The sequence below is a fragment of the Electrona antarctica genome, assembly GCF_951216825.1.
Source record: "Electrona antarctica genome assembly, chromosome: 3".
Taxonomy (NCBI): Eukaryota; Metazoa; Chordata; class Actinopteri; order Myctophiformes; family Myctophidae; genus Electrona; species Electrona antarctica.
Genome location: NC_136808.1, coordinates 56,851,964 through 56,872,569, shown reverse-complemented (window position 1 = coordinate 56,872,569; position 20,606 = coordinate 56,851,964). Strand labels below are relative to the sequence as shown.

General features: G+C 43.8%; 2 protein-coding genes across 2 annotated transcripts in view; one reads left to right on the top strand and one right to left on the bottom strand.

The window, feature by feature from the left end:
* Nucleotides 1-2,672: 2,672 nt before the first annotated feature.
* On the bottom strand, nucleotides 2,673-6,455 carry LOC306920590 (3-hydroxy-3-methylglutaryl-coenzyme A reductase-like; the record flags this gene model as incomplete). The annotated part of the gene is made up of 2 exons (XM_079497402.1): nucleotides 2,673-4,349; nucleotides 5,508-6,455. 2 exons carry the CDS (start codon nucleotides 6,453-6,455, stop codon nucleotides 2,673-2,675), a joined length of 2,625 nt encoding a protein of 874 aa, XP_079353528.1.
* A 2,615-nt stretch (nucleotides 6,456-9,070) lies between these two features.
* The window catches only part of myo5aa (myosin VAa), a 183,838-nt gene continuing 172,302 nt past the window's right edge, over nucleotides 9,071-20,606 (top strand). Inside the window, exon 1 of the mRNA XM_079497485.1 lies at nucleotides 9,071-9,266. Within this exon, the coding sequence (XP_079353611.1) occupies nucleotides 9,240-9,266 (27 nt within the window). The 5' untranslated portion in view covers nucleotides 9,071-9,239. The remainder of the gene's footprint in view (nucleotides 9,267-20,606) is intronic.

Sequence of the window (20,606 nt, the reverse complement as noted above, 5' to 3'; positions counted from 1 at the left end):
TGGTGGACGGGTTTCTGAACTGCCCACAGCCCTCCTATGAGACACAGACTGAGTAGGAAAAAATGGTGGTATTTTATCATGAACATTAGTTAGGACCAATTATAGGAAGAGAAGTTGAAAAGTGGTGAAGTGGTCCTTTAATAACCCAACAGGGAGTTAGTGTAAAGGTCTGAGAACTGGACTTTCTTGGTATTAGTAGTAACTTAGTAAGGACTTGAGCCACAGCGTCGCTGTTCTGTAGCAACTGCAGCTGTCTGGTCCATTCTTAGGGAGTGTACGTCTACTACTGGATGATTAATGTAGGGATGGACCATTTATTGAGGGGTGCTAGCCCCTCCTATGTCCAGCTTTGAGGGTTGGTGTAAACACAAACATTGTCCTAACAAAATACACAAACATGGAATGCCATTGACAATGAATGGCAAGTTTTGAGTGTTTGTGCAAACAAACATGGAATGCCATTGGCAATGAACGGCCAGTTTTGAGTGTTTGTGTGAACATTGAAGTCAAAAGAGATGATGTATGATAATAAGAGCCTCCATCACTCACTTCACACGGGTGTGATTTCTGTTCCTCCCCAAATCCTGCAAGTCCTTATACTGAGTTAACAGTACTAATCATGTCCTTATAGTGAGTTAACAGTACTAATCATGTGATGATCAAGTCCTTCTACTGAGTTAACAGTACTAATCATGTGATGATCAAGTCCTTCTACTGAGTTAACAGTACTAATCATGTGATGATCAAGTCCTTCTACTGAGTTAACAGTACTAATCATGTGATGATCAAGTCCTTCTACTGAGTTAACAGTACTAATCATGTGATGATCAAGTCCTTCTACTGAGTTAACAGTACTAATCATGTGATGATCAAGTCCTTCTACTGAGTTAACAGTACTAATCATGTGATGACACCACATGAGTAGCATTACACTTAATGAAGAGGCCACCCAATTGATTGGTTTCACTTTGTATCATATGGTCAATAATCCTGTTCTCAGTCAGCCTACATGAAGAATATCATTTCTCATTCTCCACTTGTTGTATGTTAAAGGGATAGTTCAGATTTTTTGAACTTGTTGTATGAAATACTTGCCATTAATATAGTGGTTGCAACTGTATTAATTGATTGCCCGAGTCCCATGGTGGGAGTTCTGCTCTGGTTTTGGTCAATATTAAGTAGTTCCGGTCATTTTGTGGGGGGCACTGGGGCCACGCAGTAAAAGTAAATGAATCCACAAAACGAACGTAATTTGTATTGTTGACCTATTTCTAAAATATTAGCGCGACTTTCGTTCAACTTTGACCCCTCTATCACATGGAACTATTTTTTGGGCGTAGTGATATGGACACAAAAAACATCGTTCTGTGTGATAGAGGGGTAAAAAAAGAACGGAAGTTGCACTAATATTTTAGAAATAGGTCAACAATACAAATGACGTTAGTTTTGTGGATTAATTTACTTTTACTGCGTGGCCCCCAGTGCCCCTCACAAAATGACCGGAACTACTTGATATTTCACCAAAACTAGAGCAGAACTCCCACCACAGGACTCGGGCAATCAATGAATACAGTTGCAACCACTATATTAATGGCAAGTATTTCATACAACTTAAGTTCAAAAAATCTGAACTATCCCTTTAAGTGAAAGTGTTAGAACTGGATAGGAGAGGGACTTGCTTTTGGGACACAATAAAGGCCATTCCTGGACTCAACATGGCACCCTCTTCTTTTTGTAATATAATAACAAGGTCATCAATATTGGTCCCACAACATTCAATCTGTCTCACCCACCTTTCCTTCTTGTTAACCACTTTAAACCTGGTATACCAATTCTGGGCATGTCATTATAGAACATTTTCAAAACTGGTCAGCAAGCGTGCAACAGATCACATCACAACATGTTGTGAGCTATATACAGTAGGCCTATGTATGGCATAATAAGTGGCTAAAATAAATAAGATATGTAGGCTATTGGAGAAAAGCATGTCTTGACATAATGTGCATTGTTTGCATGTGTTCCTATGGTACACATTTTTTGTTTATTTCATGTTGCAGTGTTTGTTATTAGTTTGAGTTCAAAGGAAATACTGTAAATAGTTCAGAATGTTTTTAACTTAAGCTGTATGAAATACTTGGCATTAATATAGTGGTTGCAACTGTATTCATTGATTGGCTGAGTCCCGTGGTGGGATTTCTGCTCTGGTTTTGGTGAAATATGAAGGCTATATAAGACCTTACACCACTCAGTTCACACAGGTGTGATTTTTATTTTTAATAGTATACTCGAAAAGCATAAATTAATAATCAAAATCTGCAAATTACTAAAGCTGTAAAATAGCCTAGTTGTAGTAATTTGGAGTAATTGTACAAAATGTTGCCTGATAATAAAAAAAATCACACCTGCCGTGTGAAGTGAGTGGTCCAACTCTGTGTGGGGGTCCCCAGGGGGTCCCCGGAAGTTCCAGACCCACAGGAACGTGCCCAGGGTGCCGGCCCGGTTCTGGCGAGCCACCCTGCATCCGAAATGGTTGAGAGTTGCCATGTGTGTCCCTCTACAGTGTACGGTACTGTACTGTACTATCACTATACTGTACTGTCACACCCAAAATCATCATACAGTTAGTGTGTGTGTGTGTGACTTCCAGGTTTCACCATTGTATTCAGGAGTGCTCATGCTGCTGGACCATCATCGTTTCTGTCTCTACTCTCTTGATTATGAGAAGGGTGTTTGTTGTTCACTTTAGATCTGTTATGTGTCAAATGGCTCTGGACTAGGTGGCCAGCAGCAAGGGCAGCCATGAGTGAGAGTTCTCCTGCCAGGACAGCAGCACAAACCACACTGGCCAGCTGACGGGCATTCTCGCCCGGCTGAGTTGGGCTGGGGCCCTGCACGTCAAGCATCTGCAAACAGGCTTGTTGGGCTGGCAGATTAGTGCCACCGCCCACAGTTCCAAGTTCTATAGATGGCATGGTACAGCTGATGTACAGATCCTCTCCCTCGAGACCAGCAGCTTCCATCAGAGTTATACAGTTGGAGCTGCCCACAGTCTGTGCAGGGTCCTGTCCACAGGCTATGTAGATAGCAGCAACAATGTTGGCAGCTTGAGCATTAAAGCCACCAATCGCACCAGCCATGGCTGAGCCAACCAGGTTTTTATTGATGTTCAGCTCTACCAGGGCAGCTGTACTGCTCTTCAAGACCTCTTTGACCACCGTGGCAGGTATAGTGGCCTCACAGACAGCAGACTTTCCACGGCCCAGAATCCAGTTCATGGCAGCAGGCTTCTTATCGGTACAGTAGTTCCCACTGACTGATGACACCTCCATCTCTGGATAATGCTCCTTAAGTCTGCTCACAGCCTTCTCGGTTCCCTTTGAGAGCATGTTCATGCCCATAGCATCTCCTGTCTGGGACTGGAAACGAATATACAGGTTCTTCCCAGCTAAGCGTATAAATAGCTTCTCTAGGCGGGCAAACCTGCTAGTCTGGTCAAAGGCTTGTTTGATCATATTGAATCCGTCTATGGAGTCCAGCCAGGCTTTGACCTCTGCAGCCCGGCTTGCTGAAGGCAGCCGTACGACGGGACCCCTAGTCATGCCGCCAGATAGAACCACGCTTCTGCAACCACCACTCAAAGCAATAGCCCTGCAACCTCTGTTGGTGCTGGCCACCAGGCAGCCTTCTGTGGTCGCCATAGGAATGTGGAACCGCTTCTCATCCAAAAGAAGAGGACCAGCAACTCCTACCGGAACAGGCATGTATCCAATGACGTTTTCACAGCAAGTGCCCATCACCTTAGCGTAATCATAGTCCTTATGAGGTAGATGAGCTAAGGCAGAAGGGTTGGTCAAGTTAGATGAAAGCATTTCTCTCCTAATATTCACCCCCCGCTCTGGAGTATCCATCACAGCTTCCAGATTGTAGTTCAGGATTTTGCGTGACTTCACCAGGTTCACCACTTCTGCATTGGTAAGGAAACTGGCACCCATCTGGGGATCCACGAGTATGGCCAAACATTTGTCCAGCTGTCGAGGCTCTGAGGTTATAATACGCTGAGAAGAGGGGGTCTCACCAGAAGAATCCATTTCAGTTGAATCACGGGGACAAGTCATTTCCACTGAGCTTGCCAGGGGCTTAATCACCTCCTTGTGTTTGGAGACCATGTCCAACTTGGATGATTTAGAGTCAGTGAGAAGGGAGGGGTTTGGTGTTGAGGAACTGGCAGCACTCTTCAGTGATTTGGGGGATTGCAACTCTCTTCTGCAACAGTCTTCTTTTGTCCCTCCGTGTCTCATTGTAGGAGGGGAGCTGATGACTGGACTATTAAGAAACATGGACGACTCTGCCACAAAATCAGCCATGAGTGAGAGTTCTCCTGCCAGGACAGCAGCGCAAACCACATTGGCCAGCTGACGGGCATTTTCGCCCGGCTGAGTTGGGCTGGGACCCTGCACGTCAAGCATCTGCAGACAGGCTTGTTGGGCTGGCAGATTAGTGCCACCGCCCACAGTTCCAAGTTCTATAGATGGCATGGTACAGCTGATGTACAGATCCTCTCCCTCGAGACCAGCAGCTTCCATCAGAGTTATACAGTTGGAGCTGCCCACAATCTGTGCAGGATCCTGTCCACAGGCTATGTAGATAGCAGCAACAATGTTGGCAGCTTGAGCATTAAAGCCACCAATCGCACCAGCCATGGCTGAGCCAACCAGGTTTTTATTGATGTTCAGCTCTACCAGGGCAGCTGTACTGCTCTTCAAGACCTCTTTGACCACCGTGGCAGGTATAGTGGCCTCACAGACAGCAGACTTTCCACGGCCCAGAATCCAGTTCATGGCAGCAGACTTCTTATCAGTACAGTAGTTCCCACTGACTGATAACACCTCCATCTCTGGATAATCCTCCTTAAGTCTGCTCACAGCCTTCTCGGTTCCCTTTGAGAGCATGTTCATGCCCATAGCATCTCCTGTCTGGGACTGGAAGTGAATATACAGAGTCCTCCCAGCTAAGTCTATCCGTAGCGTCTCTAGACAGGCAAACCTGCTAGTCTGGTCAAACGCTTGTTTGATAATATTGAATCCGTCTATGGAGTCCAGCCAGGCTTTGACCTCCGCAGCCTTGCACGCTGAAGGCAGCCGTGCAACAGCACCGCTAGTCAGGCCATCAGATAGAATCATGCCTCTGCAACCACCACTCAAAGCAATAGCCCTGCAACCTCTGTTGGTGCTGGCCACCAGGCAGCCTTCTGTGGTCACCATAGGAATGTGGAACCGCTTTCCATTCAATAGAAGAGGGCCGGCAACTCCTACCGGAACAGGCATGTATCCAATGACATTCTCAGAGCAAGTGCCCATCACTTTAGAATAATCATATTCCTTATAAGGTAGATGAGCTATGGCAGAAGGGTCGGGTAAGTTGGACGACAGCATTTCTCTCCTCTTATCCACCCCCCGCCGCTCTGGAGTATCTATAGCAGCATCCGGCTTATATGTCGCGATGTCTACCTCTGCCTGCTCAAAGAAGATGTACTTCACGGCCAGTAGCAGGGCCAGTCCCATGGTAGTCACCTGCAGAGGCCACATGGGACTACTGGAGTTCAATCCGTTGACTATATGATTCTGGCCTGTGTGCCCAGCAGCTCGTCGTGTGAGGGAATGGACCAAGACCAAGCCCAGAGACATGATCATTTTAACCCTTTGGGAGACAGGATTTGGCTTGTTGTTCTCATCAGCTAGCACATGGGCAAAGTGGCTCACATGCCATATAGGATGGCCGTCGTGGCTTTCCCTGGACAACTCCAGGACCAGTGAGACGCAGGCAGGGAAACATGTCATGAAGACAAAGTAATTGGCTACAACAGACATGAAGCCAAAATAGCACATGATCTCTAGCTGGGGAACACCTGACATGGTGCCCACTCCAATGACCAGGCACTCTACGATTGCATCTAGTGTGAAGGTGGGACCTAGGATGGCCATGCCCTGAGATATGTTCTCCCTTACCTCCTCCTGAGAGTTTGAACTGAGGGCAAACTTGGCCAATGTACAGGCTTTGGACAGGTCAATAAGGAAGAATGGTAGTGCTGCTTCATTGAGGCCACACAACTCTTTCCCAAAGAAGAAAATGACCACTGTACTGAAAATGAAGCTGGAAAATATGGTGAAGAGCCCGGCAATACGCAGAATATATTTTGAGCCCAGGTGTCTAAGGTTCTTGAACTGAAAATACATGTAGACAATTGACATACAGCATGTGACAGTTAGAAGGATGATGTCACTACTCAGGACATTCTCCTGAAGCGTGGGATACTCCTTTGAGCTACACACTCGGTTGTTAGCTGCCAGGCCATTTGTGGACAAGAAATAGACGGTGAGGGCAATGATGCCCACAATGACCTCCCATGGGTTGGATGCCACCAGCAGGCCATGCTGTCTGAAGAGGCGGGACAGCATGGTTCCCAGGTTCCTGCGCCTTGCCCGGGTTCGGGTACTTAGTGCGATAAATACACTCGTCAGGAGAAGACTCTGACCGTATATACTTTGGAATAATCATGCAAGATTATATCAAGTGATGTATTCCTTTGCTGTATGTGATGTCACACTGTGACATCAAATGACATCATCACATCACATTCGGCTCACGTGTGAGATGACCAGAGGGATCCTGCGGTGCAGAGTTGATCGGATAAGATAAGTGGTCACTGGTTGACTAGTTTTTCGTCCAGTGCTTCGATGTGTATGTCGCCGTTTGTGTATGCGCCGTGCCAGCGTATGACGTAATGACTACTTGTGCTTGATATGGCAGTGGTGTCAGATTACATACATGTACACATAGGGGCATTACCTTTAATCCTCCCGACACTAAAACATATCGTCATTACGTCACCATCGAAAACCAATTACACCCTGGCATTGGGTCCTTTAATCCACATCTTTATTACGTCATCATTGAGAGCTAGTTGTACCAGTTATACCCTGACGTCATATGCTGCTACGATGCTACGATACATACGCATACGCAAAGTAACTACAGTATACTGCTAATCAATTTACAAATTACATATACATATACATAGAGGCCTTTCCTTTAATCCACCCGACACTGATCGACATATACGTCACCAGTACTTGCGCGCTCTGCTTGCGCACTAGTAGGCCATTTATGGCCTACTTGTGCGCAACAAGCAAGTAGGCACTCGCCAGAGTTCCTAATGTTTTTGAGTGCATTCCTGCTCTACTGTGTTGCTGTTTGCACTTGTGCTCCCAGTGTTTTCTTTGCGTTTGGACTTACTCCTGCTTCAGTTACCTGCCTGCGACTGCCTATACCCGAGTGCCTGCCTGTTTGCCATCAACCTCAGCCTCTCCACCACCTCCACTCCAGCCGACAACCGCTACCCCCATTCCTCCTTTGAATAAAAATCACACCTGTGTGAAGTGAGGAGCGCTCTTATCATCGTACATCAAGTAACATCATCATACATCATCTCATTGCGACCAATCAGAATTTGCATCCTCACCTTCGTCTTCAATGTTTGTCTTACACAATGTTTGTGTTTACACAAACACACTAAAAGCTGGACATAGGAGGGGCTATCACCCCTCATAAACCCTTGGACTTTGCATTAGTGCCGTGTCTGCATTTGGGTGTGCCAGTTTTGTTAAACATGATACAAATTGTGTCACGTTTAACAATAATAACAAATCGTATCATATGATATGTCCATATATGTATGCTCTTATACTGGGTTTTTAGATTTAAAAGTTTGTGTGTAGAAGGTTTTTGCAAATTGCGCAAAAAAGGAGTAGAGATTGATTTTTAGGAGATCTAAGGGTCACAGGTCAACTCATACGTCCCCATAACACATTTGTTCCTCGTAAGGAGACACATATGTGTATTGGACATTTTATGTTCAAAGTTTGCATTTTTCAATTGAGTGCCACCCTTTGGCCAGTGGACTGGTCATCGGCTTCGCGTCTTCACTGTTTGGCATAGCAGCCCTCTACCATATTTCTGCGTTTCACGAAAACCGACTACACTGAAGGGTTAAGCCAGAACTGCAATAAGTGGCAGCAGAAGAAGAAGAAGAAGAAGAAGAAGAAGGGTACAAAAACAATAAGGGAACATACTAAGGCCCTTCGGGCTTGGTCCCTTATAAAATCACACCTGTGTGAAGTGAGGGGCACTCTTTCATCGTACATCATCATACATCATCTAATTCCGGCTACCTTCGATCGTCTTCAATGTTTGTGTTATGCAATTATTTTTGTTTACACAAATACTCAAAGCTGGCCATTCATTGTCAATGGCATTCAATGTGTGTGTTGGGACAAACGCTCAAAGCTGGCCATTCATTGTCAATGGCATTCATGTGTGTGTTTGGACAATGTTTGTGTTTACACAAACCCTCAAAGCTGGACATAGGAGGGGCTAGAGACCCTCAAAAAGGTACAAAATCAATAAGGGACCATATAGGTCCTCTTCGGGCTTGATCCCTATTAATTATATTTCATAAATACTTGAGTAAATGTGCTTACCGGGTAGTTACTTTCCACCACTGTAATCGTACTGTACACACCCCAGGCCAGTACTGCTACGCTGCGTGCATCGACCTGTTACACACAGTACAGTAGTTACTGTAATTGCAATCTGGGGAAACCCATCTGTCTTTCTTGAGAGACATACTGTTGGTGGCAGCGGTGGCCGAACGGATAGCGGCGCGGTCTAGATACCGGAAGGTTCCCAGTTCGAACCAGCCGTCCGACACGTTAAAAATTACCACCGCTGAAATGCCCTTGAACAAGGATGAGCAGGGCCTGGCTGGAAACAAGTTCTTGAGCTTAGCCCAGATACCCTGGGTAAATATGCCCTCATTTCATTTCATTTCATTACCTGTATCCACCACCACACCACACCCGATATAGTAGTGCTGCGCTTCCCTTCACCGCCACAGCAGGGCGTCATTTGACAGATTTTGGAAGCTCAGTCATGGCAACAGTGAATCACTTCATCTCTATCGTATACCCAGAATGCAAAGTGAAACGCCAAATATCAAACGCAGCCTTTCAGGTATCGTAGGTATCATCATGGCGATATAGGTCCACCACATCTTGAACGGGAGCATTTTGTTAGAACCACAAATAAGGTTTTAACTGGACCCCCACATGCAGTGCTGCAATAATCTGCTGATGTTGTAGCACAGATTTGGTGGAGAGAGGACATTATAACTGGTGACCATCATGGCAGCGTCGGAGCTGTACACAAAGGTAAGAGTAGAGATCACTGACTGACTGACTGACATGTAACGTTAAGGTCTGAGCTGCTGTCTGTCTTGTTGTTGTGACATTGCTGTAAATAGTAACACATTTGAATGTTGGCAATCTGCAACGCCAACGCGGTTGTTTTGATTGAAGCGATCAGCGATCTGACAGTTCACGTTTTACGCTGCATAAGTATATATTTTTTTATGTTGTTACAGCGATGACTTTGAATGAATGAAAATGACTGTAAACCAGAAACGGACCCATGCATGTGTAGTTGCTGGGTATTTTTAGTCGACCAGACAGGCGGTATGATGATTGATCGCGATGTCTAAATATAGATTCCTATGTTAAAATGGGCGCAGCTGACAAAGCAACGTTAACAGATGCGTCAGAGATTTTTAATTTTTTGCTCAGTTTTTCTGTCATGATGCCACAGTCAGTCCGGGGGCCGTGATATATCTTATTGGTGTTTTAATGTTGTGGTTTTGTTTTTGTTATTTTTACGGCCAAACAAATTCTATAGGATAACCTTTCATTTGCATCATCATCATCCCCCATGCACTGTTGAGGCCATCGGCTGGCATGATGCAGGCGATGCTATAGGCAGTACAGGCACCATGGATGGATGGAGCCTAGTATCTATGATACTCTGCTCGAGATCAGATGTAATGTCGTTTTATTCTAAAGCAGTGGTTTTCAACCATGGTCCTTATGGATTCCAACTAGGTCCCCAGCTAAATGATGGAGCCTTAGGTCTGACTCCTCAGCTGAGAGTGTTTTGTGTAAAACGAAACCCCAAATTGGTTTATTTTTACGCTCTCAAAAGTGTTAAACCATCTCCTAATGCGGTACCAACATCAATACAGCATGGAATTGTGGACACAATCGTATCCAATGACAACAAGATATTCTTTAGTTTTGGGTCTGAGAGGCTAAATATATGTCAAATGGTGGATGGTGGTCCGTGGCTCAAATGCTGAATAAATAATGGACCTTGATATGAAAAGCGTTGAAAACCACTGTAATCTAAAAGGGTGTGCTAGCCAGTAAGATGCTGCCTGCTATACGTCAGGTCAAACACCTTTAATACACATGCATATTATGTGTGGTTATTATATGATAATGGGTCCATTGTTGGTAGCCTGCAGGCTATTTGTGTTGTTGCTGTGTTCCAGCCAGGCTAGCTGGGTACCGCTCAAATGATGCTGGAACGGTGCATACGTCACAGCTCTGCTGACGTCACAGCTCTGCTGACGTCACTCGGTTGGTAGTTTTGGTTTGAATGGTTTATTTCGATCTATTCAGTTTAGACAATTACAAAACATTTTTTTCATTTTTCATCAGGTTATGTTTTTTTAGGTGTGTGTGTGTGTGTGTGTGTGTGTGTGTGACACAACACATTTTATATTAATGTCAATGTGTCTCTTAAGTCAAAGCGATGACGGCATTTGCCCTTATTTCATGCTGCAGACCATTATTAGGCACAGGACCATGGCAGATATAATTAATAATTGTATGTTTTATACACTTAGGTAGATTATTAAAAGCACCCACGCAATTGTATAATATGAACCATCTTCCTTAGACAAGGGGAGTCAAAACTAGTTGGATTTGAAAATGAGCAATAAAGGAAGAAGTGTGTGTGTGTGTGTGTGTGTGTGTGTGTGTGTGTGTGTGTGTGTGTGTGTGTGTGTGTGTGTGTGTGTGTGTGTGTGTGTGTGTGTGTGTGTGTGTGTGTGTGTGTGTGTGTGTGTGTGTGTGTGTGTGTGTGTGTGTGTGTGAGAGAGACCTTTAACGAAGCCTTTATTTAATCTTTTGTGTACACTACACACATATTCTTCAGGACATTTCTAGAAATAAATTACATGCTTTGGGTACTCACAATAATATTAAAAAAATCACACCCGTGTGAACTGAGTGGTGTAATATAGCCCGTCTGACGTAATGAAATCATGTCTGACGTAATGAAATCACACCCGGGTGAACATAGCAACCATGCTCATTTTTTCTGCACAGACTAACAAAGCCAGTTGTAGGAGTGGTTTACACCACTCAAAAAACGAGAGAGAGAGAGAGAGAGAGAGAGAGAGAGAGAGAGAGAGAGAGAGAGAGAGAGAGAGAGAGAGAGAGAGAGAGAGAGAGAGAGAGAGAGAGAGAGAGAGAGAGAGAGAGAGAGAGAGAGAGAGAGAGAGAGAGAGAGAGAGAGAGAGAGAGAGAGAGAGAGAGAGAGAGAGAGAGAGAGAGAGAGAGAGAGAGAGAGAGAGAGAGAGAGAGAGAGAGAGAGAGAGAGAGAGAGAGAGAGAGAGAGAGAGAGAGAGAAAACGAACTTCAGTTGTATTGTTCTGAAATACTTGCCATTAATATAGTGGTTGCAACTGTATTAATTGATTGCCCTGAGTCCCGTGGTGGGAGTTCTGCTCTGGTTTTATTCAATATTAAGTAGTTACGGTCATTTTGTGGGGGGCACTGGGGCCACGCAGTAAAAGTAAATTAATTCACAAAACTAACGTAATTTGTACTGTTGACCTATTTCTAAAATATTACCGCAACTTTCGTTCAACGTTGACCCCTCTATCACATTTTTTGGGGCGTAGTGATATGGACACAAAAAACATAGTTCTGTGACATTGATAGAGGGGTACAAAATGAATGAAAATTGCACTAATATTTTAGAAATAGGTCAACAATACAAATGATGTTAGTTGACTATGACAGACTACAGTATGTCGTTTTTCATGATTTCCATTTTTTTGTTGTTGAAAAGAGTAGTAGACCAGTGATTCTCAACATCTTTCATTTCAAGGACCCGCAGTTTGATAAGCATTACGCCACAGACCCCCATTTGATACAGTATTTTCTCTGCATGGGACCCCAATCTACACACTTTTAGTTAATTTGGTACCTATATAACTATCAATCACTAAGCTGGGGAGGACCCCTTGGAACCTCCTCAAGGACCTTTTGGGAGGTTCCAAACCCCAGGTTGAGAGCCAGTGGAGCAGGCTTTCTGCACTTTGAGCGGTGGGACACTGTCTCCAACATGTAACTGTGTGTGTCCCTATAGCCCTATGTCTGTCTGTTTGGGGTACCAACAGGTGACGCTGTTGAGCTTCACACTGTGCACAGATGCATGATGGGAAGCCGAGTTTTTAGTGTAACACCAATGTGTCTGTCTGTCTGTCTTGGCCTAAGTGTTGCTGTTGAGCTTCACACTGAGAACTGTAAGTACAGTATGAGTACATATATTACAGTAGAGTACAGTATGTGTCCAACATTACGGGTACAGTATGTGTACAGTACCGTAGAGTACAATACAGCACGAGTAGTACAATACAGTACAGAGTACAGTACAGTACAAGTAGTACAGCAGTTCAGTACAGTACAGTAACTATAACAATTACAGTATAGTTCCACCGCTCAGTTCACACGCGTGAGATTTATTTTTAAGACCAAGGGAGGAGTGTTCCCAATTCCCATAGTTGTGTAGGTTCTGTAGAGATTGAAGAAGGTAAAATCAGCATCCTGTCTGGTAAAAGGTCAGATCTTGTGTTTAGAGCTGTGATTTTCCTTTTCCTTTCCTGTGCTGGCTGGTGAGAGAACACTCCACTCTTTGTGTGTATGAGGCGAACTAAGAGAACCGCGCATTGAGTAGGTTTGTGGCTCCTTGGCTTATGTACACACGCACAGACATACACATCATACACATTACACATTATGCATGCACTTAACTTAAAGGGATATTTAACTTGACCTTTGGTCGTCTACACGCCAGACAGTTTTTAAGTTGCTTGATTCAGTATTTATTTAAAGTTTCCATTCAAGGATTCTCAAAATTGCCAAGGAAAAGACACTAAAACACTAAAATCAAACAAAAACAAACCCTGGCCTAAGCCTTCTTCATTCTTTCGGTTGTAGCTTACGTTTGGCAGAAGAAGTGAGGTTTTCGTGTGTGACAGGCTGTGCGTGTGCACATTTTCTTCCCTGGCTGTAACAGTGTTGTCGGTTACAGTAGGTGGTGGTTTGCTGGTATTTGCCAGCAGCGGTACACACAGTATTGCCAGATTTTGCGAGAGAAATAAGCAACCAGGTCCAGATCTACATCTAATCTACATTCTACAACCTCACAACATGGGTTGTGAGCTCACGACGACTCGTTGTGAGCTTGGAGATCTGCTATTTCCCCAAACATTTTGAAGAAATTAGCGTAATGTTACATCTGGGGGTCCTCGCCATGAAAAGGAAGGAGGTGAACCTATGAATGAAGGCTGAGATGATATACGAGTTGGGTTACATCTAAGCCTTTCAGGATTAGGACATTTTACTCAACGATTAATTGTCTCAAATTTGTCATGGCACATTATGAATAAAATATACATTTCTGTTAAATAACTTATAGCTGATCTACAAGCTGAAAATTATGCAAAATACATTTGCGATCATCTCAAAAAACTGTGATTGACTAGGCGATTTATGTAATAACTGTGACAGCCTATAGTGACACCCAGGAGAAAACACTTTGATTGACATTTTAATTGACAAAATCACATAATATACACACATTCGATGCTGAATCAGAATGACGTCACTAGTCTTACTCTTAATTAAAGTGTGTATTATCACACACTTTACACGCTGAGAATGTTAAGGGTGTCAGGTGGTAAATCTGTCTTAGTTTTCATAACATGTGTTTTCCCTCCGTGCTGATGCGGAGCATGTGCCTCCCATTACCACGGTAACCCGGTTAAAGTAATTGTGTAGCCAATGTGGTGCGTGCTGTGGCATCCAGTGGACACTCTGTCTACAGACAGACAGCAACCACAACAAGACGCAAACCAGAGAGGTTTAGAGCTGCCCGTCCGATAGATTTTTTGTTTTTGTTTGGCCAAAAAGGTTTCAAATCGATGAGAAAATGTTGCATTTTTTTATTTTTTGTTTACAAAATAACGGTTAAAATATCGGTAATCGGTGGGCTACAAAAATCAAGATCGGCACCAGTAACAAAAATCTGGGAACGTTTTGGGTTGGACTGCATTTCACCGGTGGTGTATGGGTGTCACTGTCTTAAACCGACAGTAGCCAACTGGAGGGAGCCCTTTGCTGGCTGTTTGTGGTAAAGTGGTGTCTGGGAGCTCTGTGAGTCAGTCTGTCTCCCTCAGAACTCATGTGACTGAGGGTGGGATCATGGCTGCTTGATGGACTTACAGGAATGCCCAATCCTGACAGGCATCTACCACAGGGTGAGAAATATGGGAGGAGTGGGGGGGGGGGGGACGTCAGGCAACGTTGCTCTGTCCTGAAAACACAATGGGGAGGTTTCACCGGACAGAACGTCGAGCAGCGTGTCCGACCGTGTCCGTCGATTTTGTGTTTTTTCGTTGACTGTAGCGTGCAGGGCTGGAGGCCTCCAGAAGACGGGTGAAGAGTTGGCAGCATGAGATAGATGTTCCTCTTGCCACAAGATGAATCAGGAGTTGGATTATATGTTTGTTGAAGTAAGCTTTCTTTCGTTTTTTTCCTCGCTTTTTGTTCAGCACCGTCTTTCATCCTTCGCCCCCCGACTCCCTTACTTACGTCTGTCCACTGTCTCAGCTGATGCTTAAAGCTTCTGTGGGTCACTTGTTCCAGATAATGGGATTTGCAATGGCAGAAGGGGCTTGAAAAAGAGCCACTTGTTTGGTTTTATGAGCTATATGTGGATCTCATCTGTAGTGAGTCCAATTGGGCTTTCCGGTTTTGAACTTGGCGTAGTTCGAGGCAAGGATCCTCCATGGAGTCTTGGGCTAACAAGCCGTGACACACCCTTTGGACAGAGTTGTGCATTCTAGAGCAAAGTGTTACGTCATAATCAGCTGGTTCTCCATATGTGCTGGTGAAATATTCACTGAAAGTTAACCTGTCTAGGAACAATTAGGCCTAGTCCTAGTTGGCAGAGCATAGAACTAGATAATAGCGTTGTTCCACTGTGGTTATCTAAAGATTAAAATGGCCTATTTACAGAGCAGCCGACTAGGATGTTCTCCTCCTGTAAATGTAAAAATCACACCCGTGTGAACTGAGTGGTGTAAGGTCTTATATAGACTGATCAGCTGTGGTCTGACGTAATGTCTGACGTAATGAAATCACACCCGTGTGAACTGGGTGACCATAGCAACCGTGCTCATTGTTTGAGCACAGACAGACAGACAGACAGACACGTAAACTAACAAAGCCAGTTGTAGGAGTGGTTTACACCACTCAAAAATCACACCTGTGTGAATTGAGGGGCGCTTTACCACAACCCTTATCATCTTACATCATCGCGATATCATAACATAACATCATATGCCGATTTGCTCAGTGACAGACAAAACAAAACATTAAACTCTGTTCATTGTTAATGGCTTTTTGAGTGGTGTAAACCACTCCTACGACTGGCTTTGTTAGTTTACGTGTCTGTCTGTCTGTGCTCAAAAAATGAGCATGGTTGCTACGGTCACCCAGTTCACCCGGGTGTGATTTCATTACGTCAGACATTACGTCAGACCACAGCTGATCAGGCTATATAAGACCTTACACCACTCAGTTCACACGGGTGTGATTTTTATGTTTGTTAGTGACAAAACAAACATTAAACTCTGTCCATTGATTGACAATGAACAACATGGGCGTTTTTAATGTTTGTCTAGACAAGACAAACATTAAACCTGTATATAGAAGGGGCTAGCGACCCGTGTGAAATGAGGGGTGCTCTTCGTACATCATCATGGCGTAACATGTCGATTTGCTCAGACACGTTAGTTATAAAATCTCCTTTCATTGTCAATGGCATTTTTGTGTTGGCACAAAAAGCCGATTTGCTCAGACACATATATGACATAAATTCTCCTTTCATTGTCAATGGCAAATGTGACACGAGTTAGGACAAAATGCTGTATATAGGAAAAAAATCACACCTGTGTGAAGTGAGGGGCGCTAATATATTAAAGTCAAACACATGTTGATTAGGTGATGTAATGGTGATGTAAAACAAACGGTGCCAACACAAACATTAAATTATCTTTATTGTTAATGGCATTTAATGTTTGTTAGGGACACGATGACGTAAAGTTTCCCTTCATTGTCAATGGCGTTTTTAAAACAAACATTGAACTAAATAAAAACAAACATTAAACCTGTATATAGGAGGGGCTAGCGCCCCTCAAAAAACAGGCCATGTATTTACCGGTATTAATTTGATACTTGAAACAAACATGTTTAAATAGCAGATCTACACTGCTATTTCAGCTATCTGTCAACAGATTAATTTAGACGGGTGACAGGAAAGGAAACGATTCAGAGGATTTTGCTAACTAATTGCGATTATCTCCAATAATTGCGTTCAGGCGATTATGTAATACTTGACAGGCCTAACAGTTTAGAACGAAGAATGAATTAAATCATCTGCCTGAAGATGATTAGATGAACAACATTGGGTCCCATGCTGTTTTTGCACTGTAATCCGATTCTGGACAGATGTTCTCTTTTACTAAATTTGGTAACAGGAGACTTTATTATTTGGTTTTAATAGTCCGATTATTACAGGATCACCTGATTGTAATTATTTAAACTAATCCCAGTTATTATATTATGTAATATTCATCTCTATTAAAAAAAAGAAATGAAAAAAGAAATAATTTCCAAATAAATATCTCTATAATTATGTTGTTGCCCTTATACATGCTCTTTTGACTCACGCTATCTTGTGGTGGCTTAGGTGAAGCGCTTGTGCCATTAATAGTAAGTGAACGGGAGGAGCCCTTATGTTGAAAGGGCTTTTGGCCGGAAACCACTGAGTCAGGAAGTAAAATCCGCTATTTATGTCCTGCGATTGTCATTTAATACACCCAAAACATACTTTTGATCAGCGAAATACTAGCGTTTGGATACATCAGACGCAAACCAAGTTTGCATTTTGGTCTAAAGCGATTCTGAGATATTTACGTTCTAAGATGCTCCGTCCCATAGCAAGCATAAGCCAGCAGATGTTTCACTTCCGTTTCTTTCTGAAAACCGGAGCAAAACCGGAGTGTTACACAGGGAAACTGGACACAGCTGATTACCCGAATTAATTGATATTAAAAAGGCGTCCTAAGGCACATTAAAGAAAGGCGCCAGGAGGCGTCACGTGGCACGGAGCGAGTTAACAACTTTCCACGTGGTATCCAAAACTATCCATACATTGGGTTTTTAGGGGGGCAAAATCTCATAACATTAAAATACAAAAATAGCTAAAAGAGCACTTCCTCAAGCTCAAAACATGTCACATTGCGACAATTTGTGATAAGTATGTCGTTGGAAAGTATGCAAGATCTTTCAGTTTTCTGCTTTGTGCAATTTGTGTTTACAAAGCCGTGTTCATTGTTCTTCTAGCCCAATCGGATCTGAATTAATCACATTTATTTGTTAAATGTCATGTATGTATGAAACAGTGATTCATGTCGACACAGCTTTCCTCAGCTGTCTGCATATACTACTGTCATCACACACACTGTCTCCTGGTTGTATCTGACTCAACTGATAGAATTAAGTGTCTGGGCACTGTGGGCAGACTCAGACAATCGTGTTTGGCACTTGGGTGTGATTAGCAAGTCTCCTTTCCATCACAGTATCAACCAACCAATGTAGAGCTCTCCCGAATGCTCCGTGTCATGCTGCGTCCGTCGGACCAGCTGAGGAGAAAAACAGCAGATTCTCACATGAGCCCCCATCATGTGATGAGGATTCTGCAGTACTCTGGGAGTCCATTCAATGCTCTACTGAGGAGATGCGGGCAAAACACTGTGCACATGCCTGAGTGCGCGCACACACACACACACGCACGCGCAATAGGCAGGCCTGTGTTTGTAGAAATAATTGGGAGCTAATCTATGTCTTCTGGATTGATCTTTAGATCTTTCTCCAAGCCTCTGGGACTTAGTTTCTTCTAAATGTGAACAGGCAGGAGAAGAGGACTACACTGTTGACTACATCATTCACTAGAAGAGGACTACACTGTTGACTACATCATTCACTAGCCTCCTTTCCCACTGCAAGGCTGAGGTGGAGCTTTTTATGAACTCGGCAACTGCAGTAGTTTCAATAAACATAATGGGAAGAACGGTTGTTTATTTAAAGGAGCATTCAGTGATTTGGGTGATTTGGAAAAACCCCCGGTCCGCCCTGGTAACAAGATGTGCACATGCACACGCTCTACAGTGGGGGAAGTACAACAGACCAACAGCACGTGCACCAAGGTCCGCCCCACTCGATCATGATTGGAGGAAGGCTCCTCTCATCCTGATTGGATGAAGGCTTTGCCACCCAAAGTCCAAACCGAAACTAGGGTTTTTTGACCCCAGGGGCTCACTGGGGACAGGGAGGAACTCCTTATATGGTCAGCACACTTTATAGTAGGGAGGATTATCCAAAAAATAAGTGATATTTGAATTAAGTGAAATCACTGAATATACCTTTAAGTCTTGGACCCTATAAACTAAAGTTGAGTCGAAGTTTAAAACATGATTGCCGAAAGGTGTTTGCATGCGTCTGCCATTTACATTTTCAGGTTGTCTAGCTGTCCCTCCGTTGAAGTCTGTTCCAATCTCATGAATGCAATATCGCCTGAACGATTAATAGATTACACCTTGGTGGTCAATTGACCTTTTTGAGTCAAATACAGTGAAACAAAACATGTTTGTGGCCATGACTCAACTAAGAATTCATAAGCTAATTATGACAAAATGTCTAATATGTGATTAAAATCTTGAAGCAGAGATTTCAGTGGCCAAAGGTCAAGGTCACTCTGACCTCACCAAACACGTTCCATAGCCTTCATGTTGTCAGTATAGATGAATTTAGCCAAAAATGTACACGTAATACTTTGTATTAATTTAAATTAATTTCAAAGTATTCATTGCGTGTACCAGATGACTATGAGTCTGGACAGATATGCCAACTGCAACTGGTTGGTGGAGTCATACAAGCGCCATGTGATATTTGTAATTCAGGGAATGGTTGTAATGCATGATTTATGAGCAGGCCGGCCTGGCCTGTGGAAGATGAGCTGGACCAACTACTGTATAACACTAAGTCTCAGCAATATGCTAATTGGCCTCTTATTGATTGCTCCAACTGAATCACCAAGGCTTTCCATCATCCTGTTCAGGCCTTTCAGCAGTAGGGTGAGTGCAGAGTGCAGTTCCGCCTGGGACTAGGAAACCACTTTTGGAGGGGTCCAGGGGTTAATCTAACGCTTTGGGGTGTGTGTGTGTGTGTGTGTGTGTGTGTGTGTGTGTGTGTGTGTGTGTGTGTGTGTGTGTGTGTGTGTGTGTGTGTGTGTGTGTGTGTGTGTGTGTGTGTGTGTGTGTGTGTGTGTGTGTGTGTGTGTGTGTGTGTGTGTGTGTGTGTGTGTGTGTGTGTGTGTGTGTGTGATCTACATGCTCGCTCGCCATGCAACGCGTTGCACTATTATTCCCAGAATAGGGACGCTCTAGGGTTCATGTGGTTAAAGGTATATTCAGTGATTTGACTTAATTCAAATATAACTTATTTTTTCTTTTTTTCCTGGATAATCCTCCCTACTATAGAGTGTGCTGACCATATAAGGAGTTCCTCCCTGTCCCCAGTGAGCCCCTGGGGTAAAAAAACCCTAGTTTCAGTTTTGGTGGCGGGTGGCAAAACCTTCATCCAATCAGGATGAGTGGGGCCTTCCTCCAATCATGATCGAGTGGGGGCGGGCCTTGGTGCACATGCTGTTGGCCTGTTGCACTTCCCCCCCACTGTAGAGTCGTGCATGTGCACATTTTGTTACCGGGGCGGACTGGGTGGTTTTCCAAATCACCCAAATCACTGAATGCTCCTTTAAACACCGTCCATAGTGTTGAACGGTGCAGTCACTATAGGTGTGCTACTGCTAAATGGTTAACCACCGTCCATAGTGTTGAACGGTGCAGTCACTATAGGTGTGCTACTGCTAAATGGTTAACCACCGTCCATAGTGTTGAACGGTGCAGTCACTATAGGTGTGCTACTGCTAAATGGTTAACCACCGTCCATAGTGTTGAACGGTGCAGTCACTATAGGTGTGCTACTGCTAAATGGTTAACCACCGTCCATAGTGTTGAACGGTGCAGTCACTATAGGTGTGCTACTGCTAAATGGTTAACCACCGTCCATAGTGTTGAACGGTGCAGTCACTATAGGTGTGCTACTGCTAAATGGTTAACCACCGTCCATAGTGTTGAACGGTGCAGTCACTATAGGTGTGCTACTGCTAAATGGTTATGACCGTCCATAGTGTTGAACGGTGCAGTCACTATAGGTGTGCTACTGCTAAATGGTTATCCA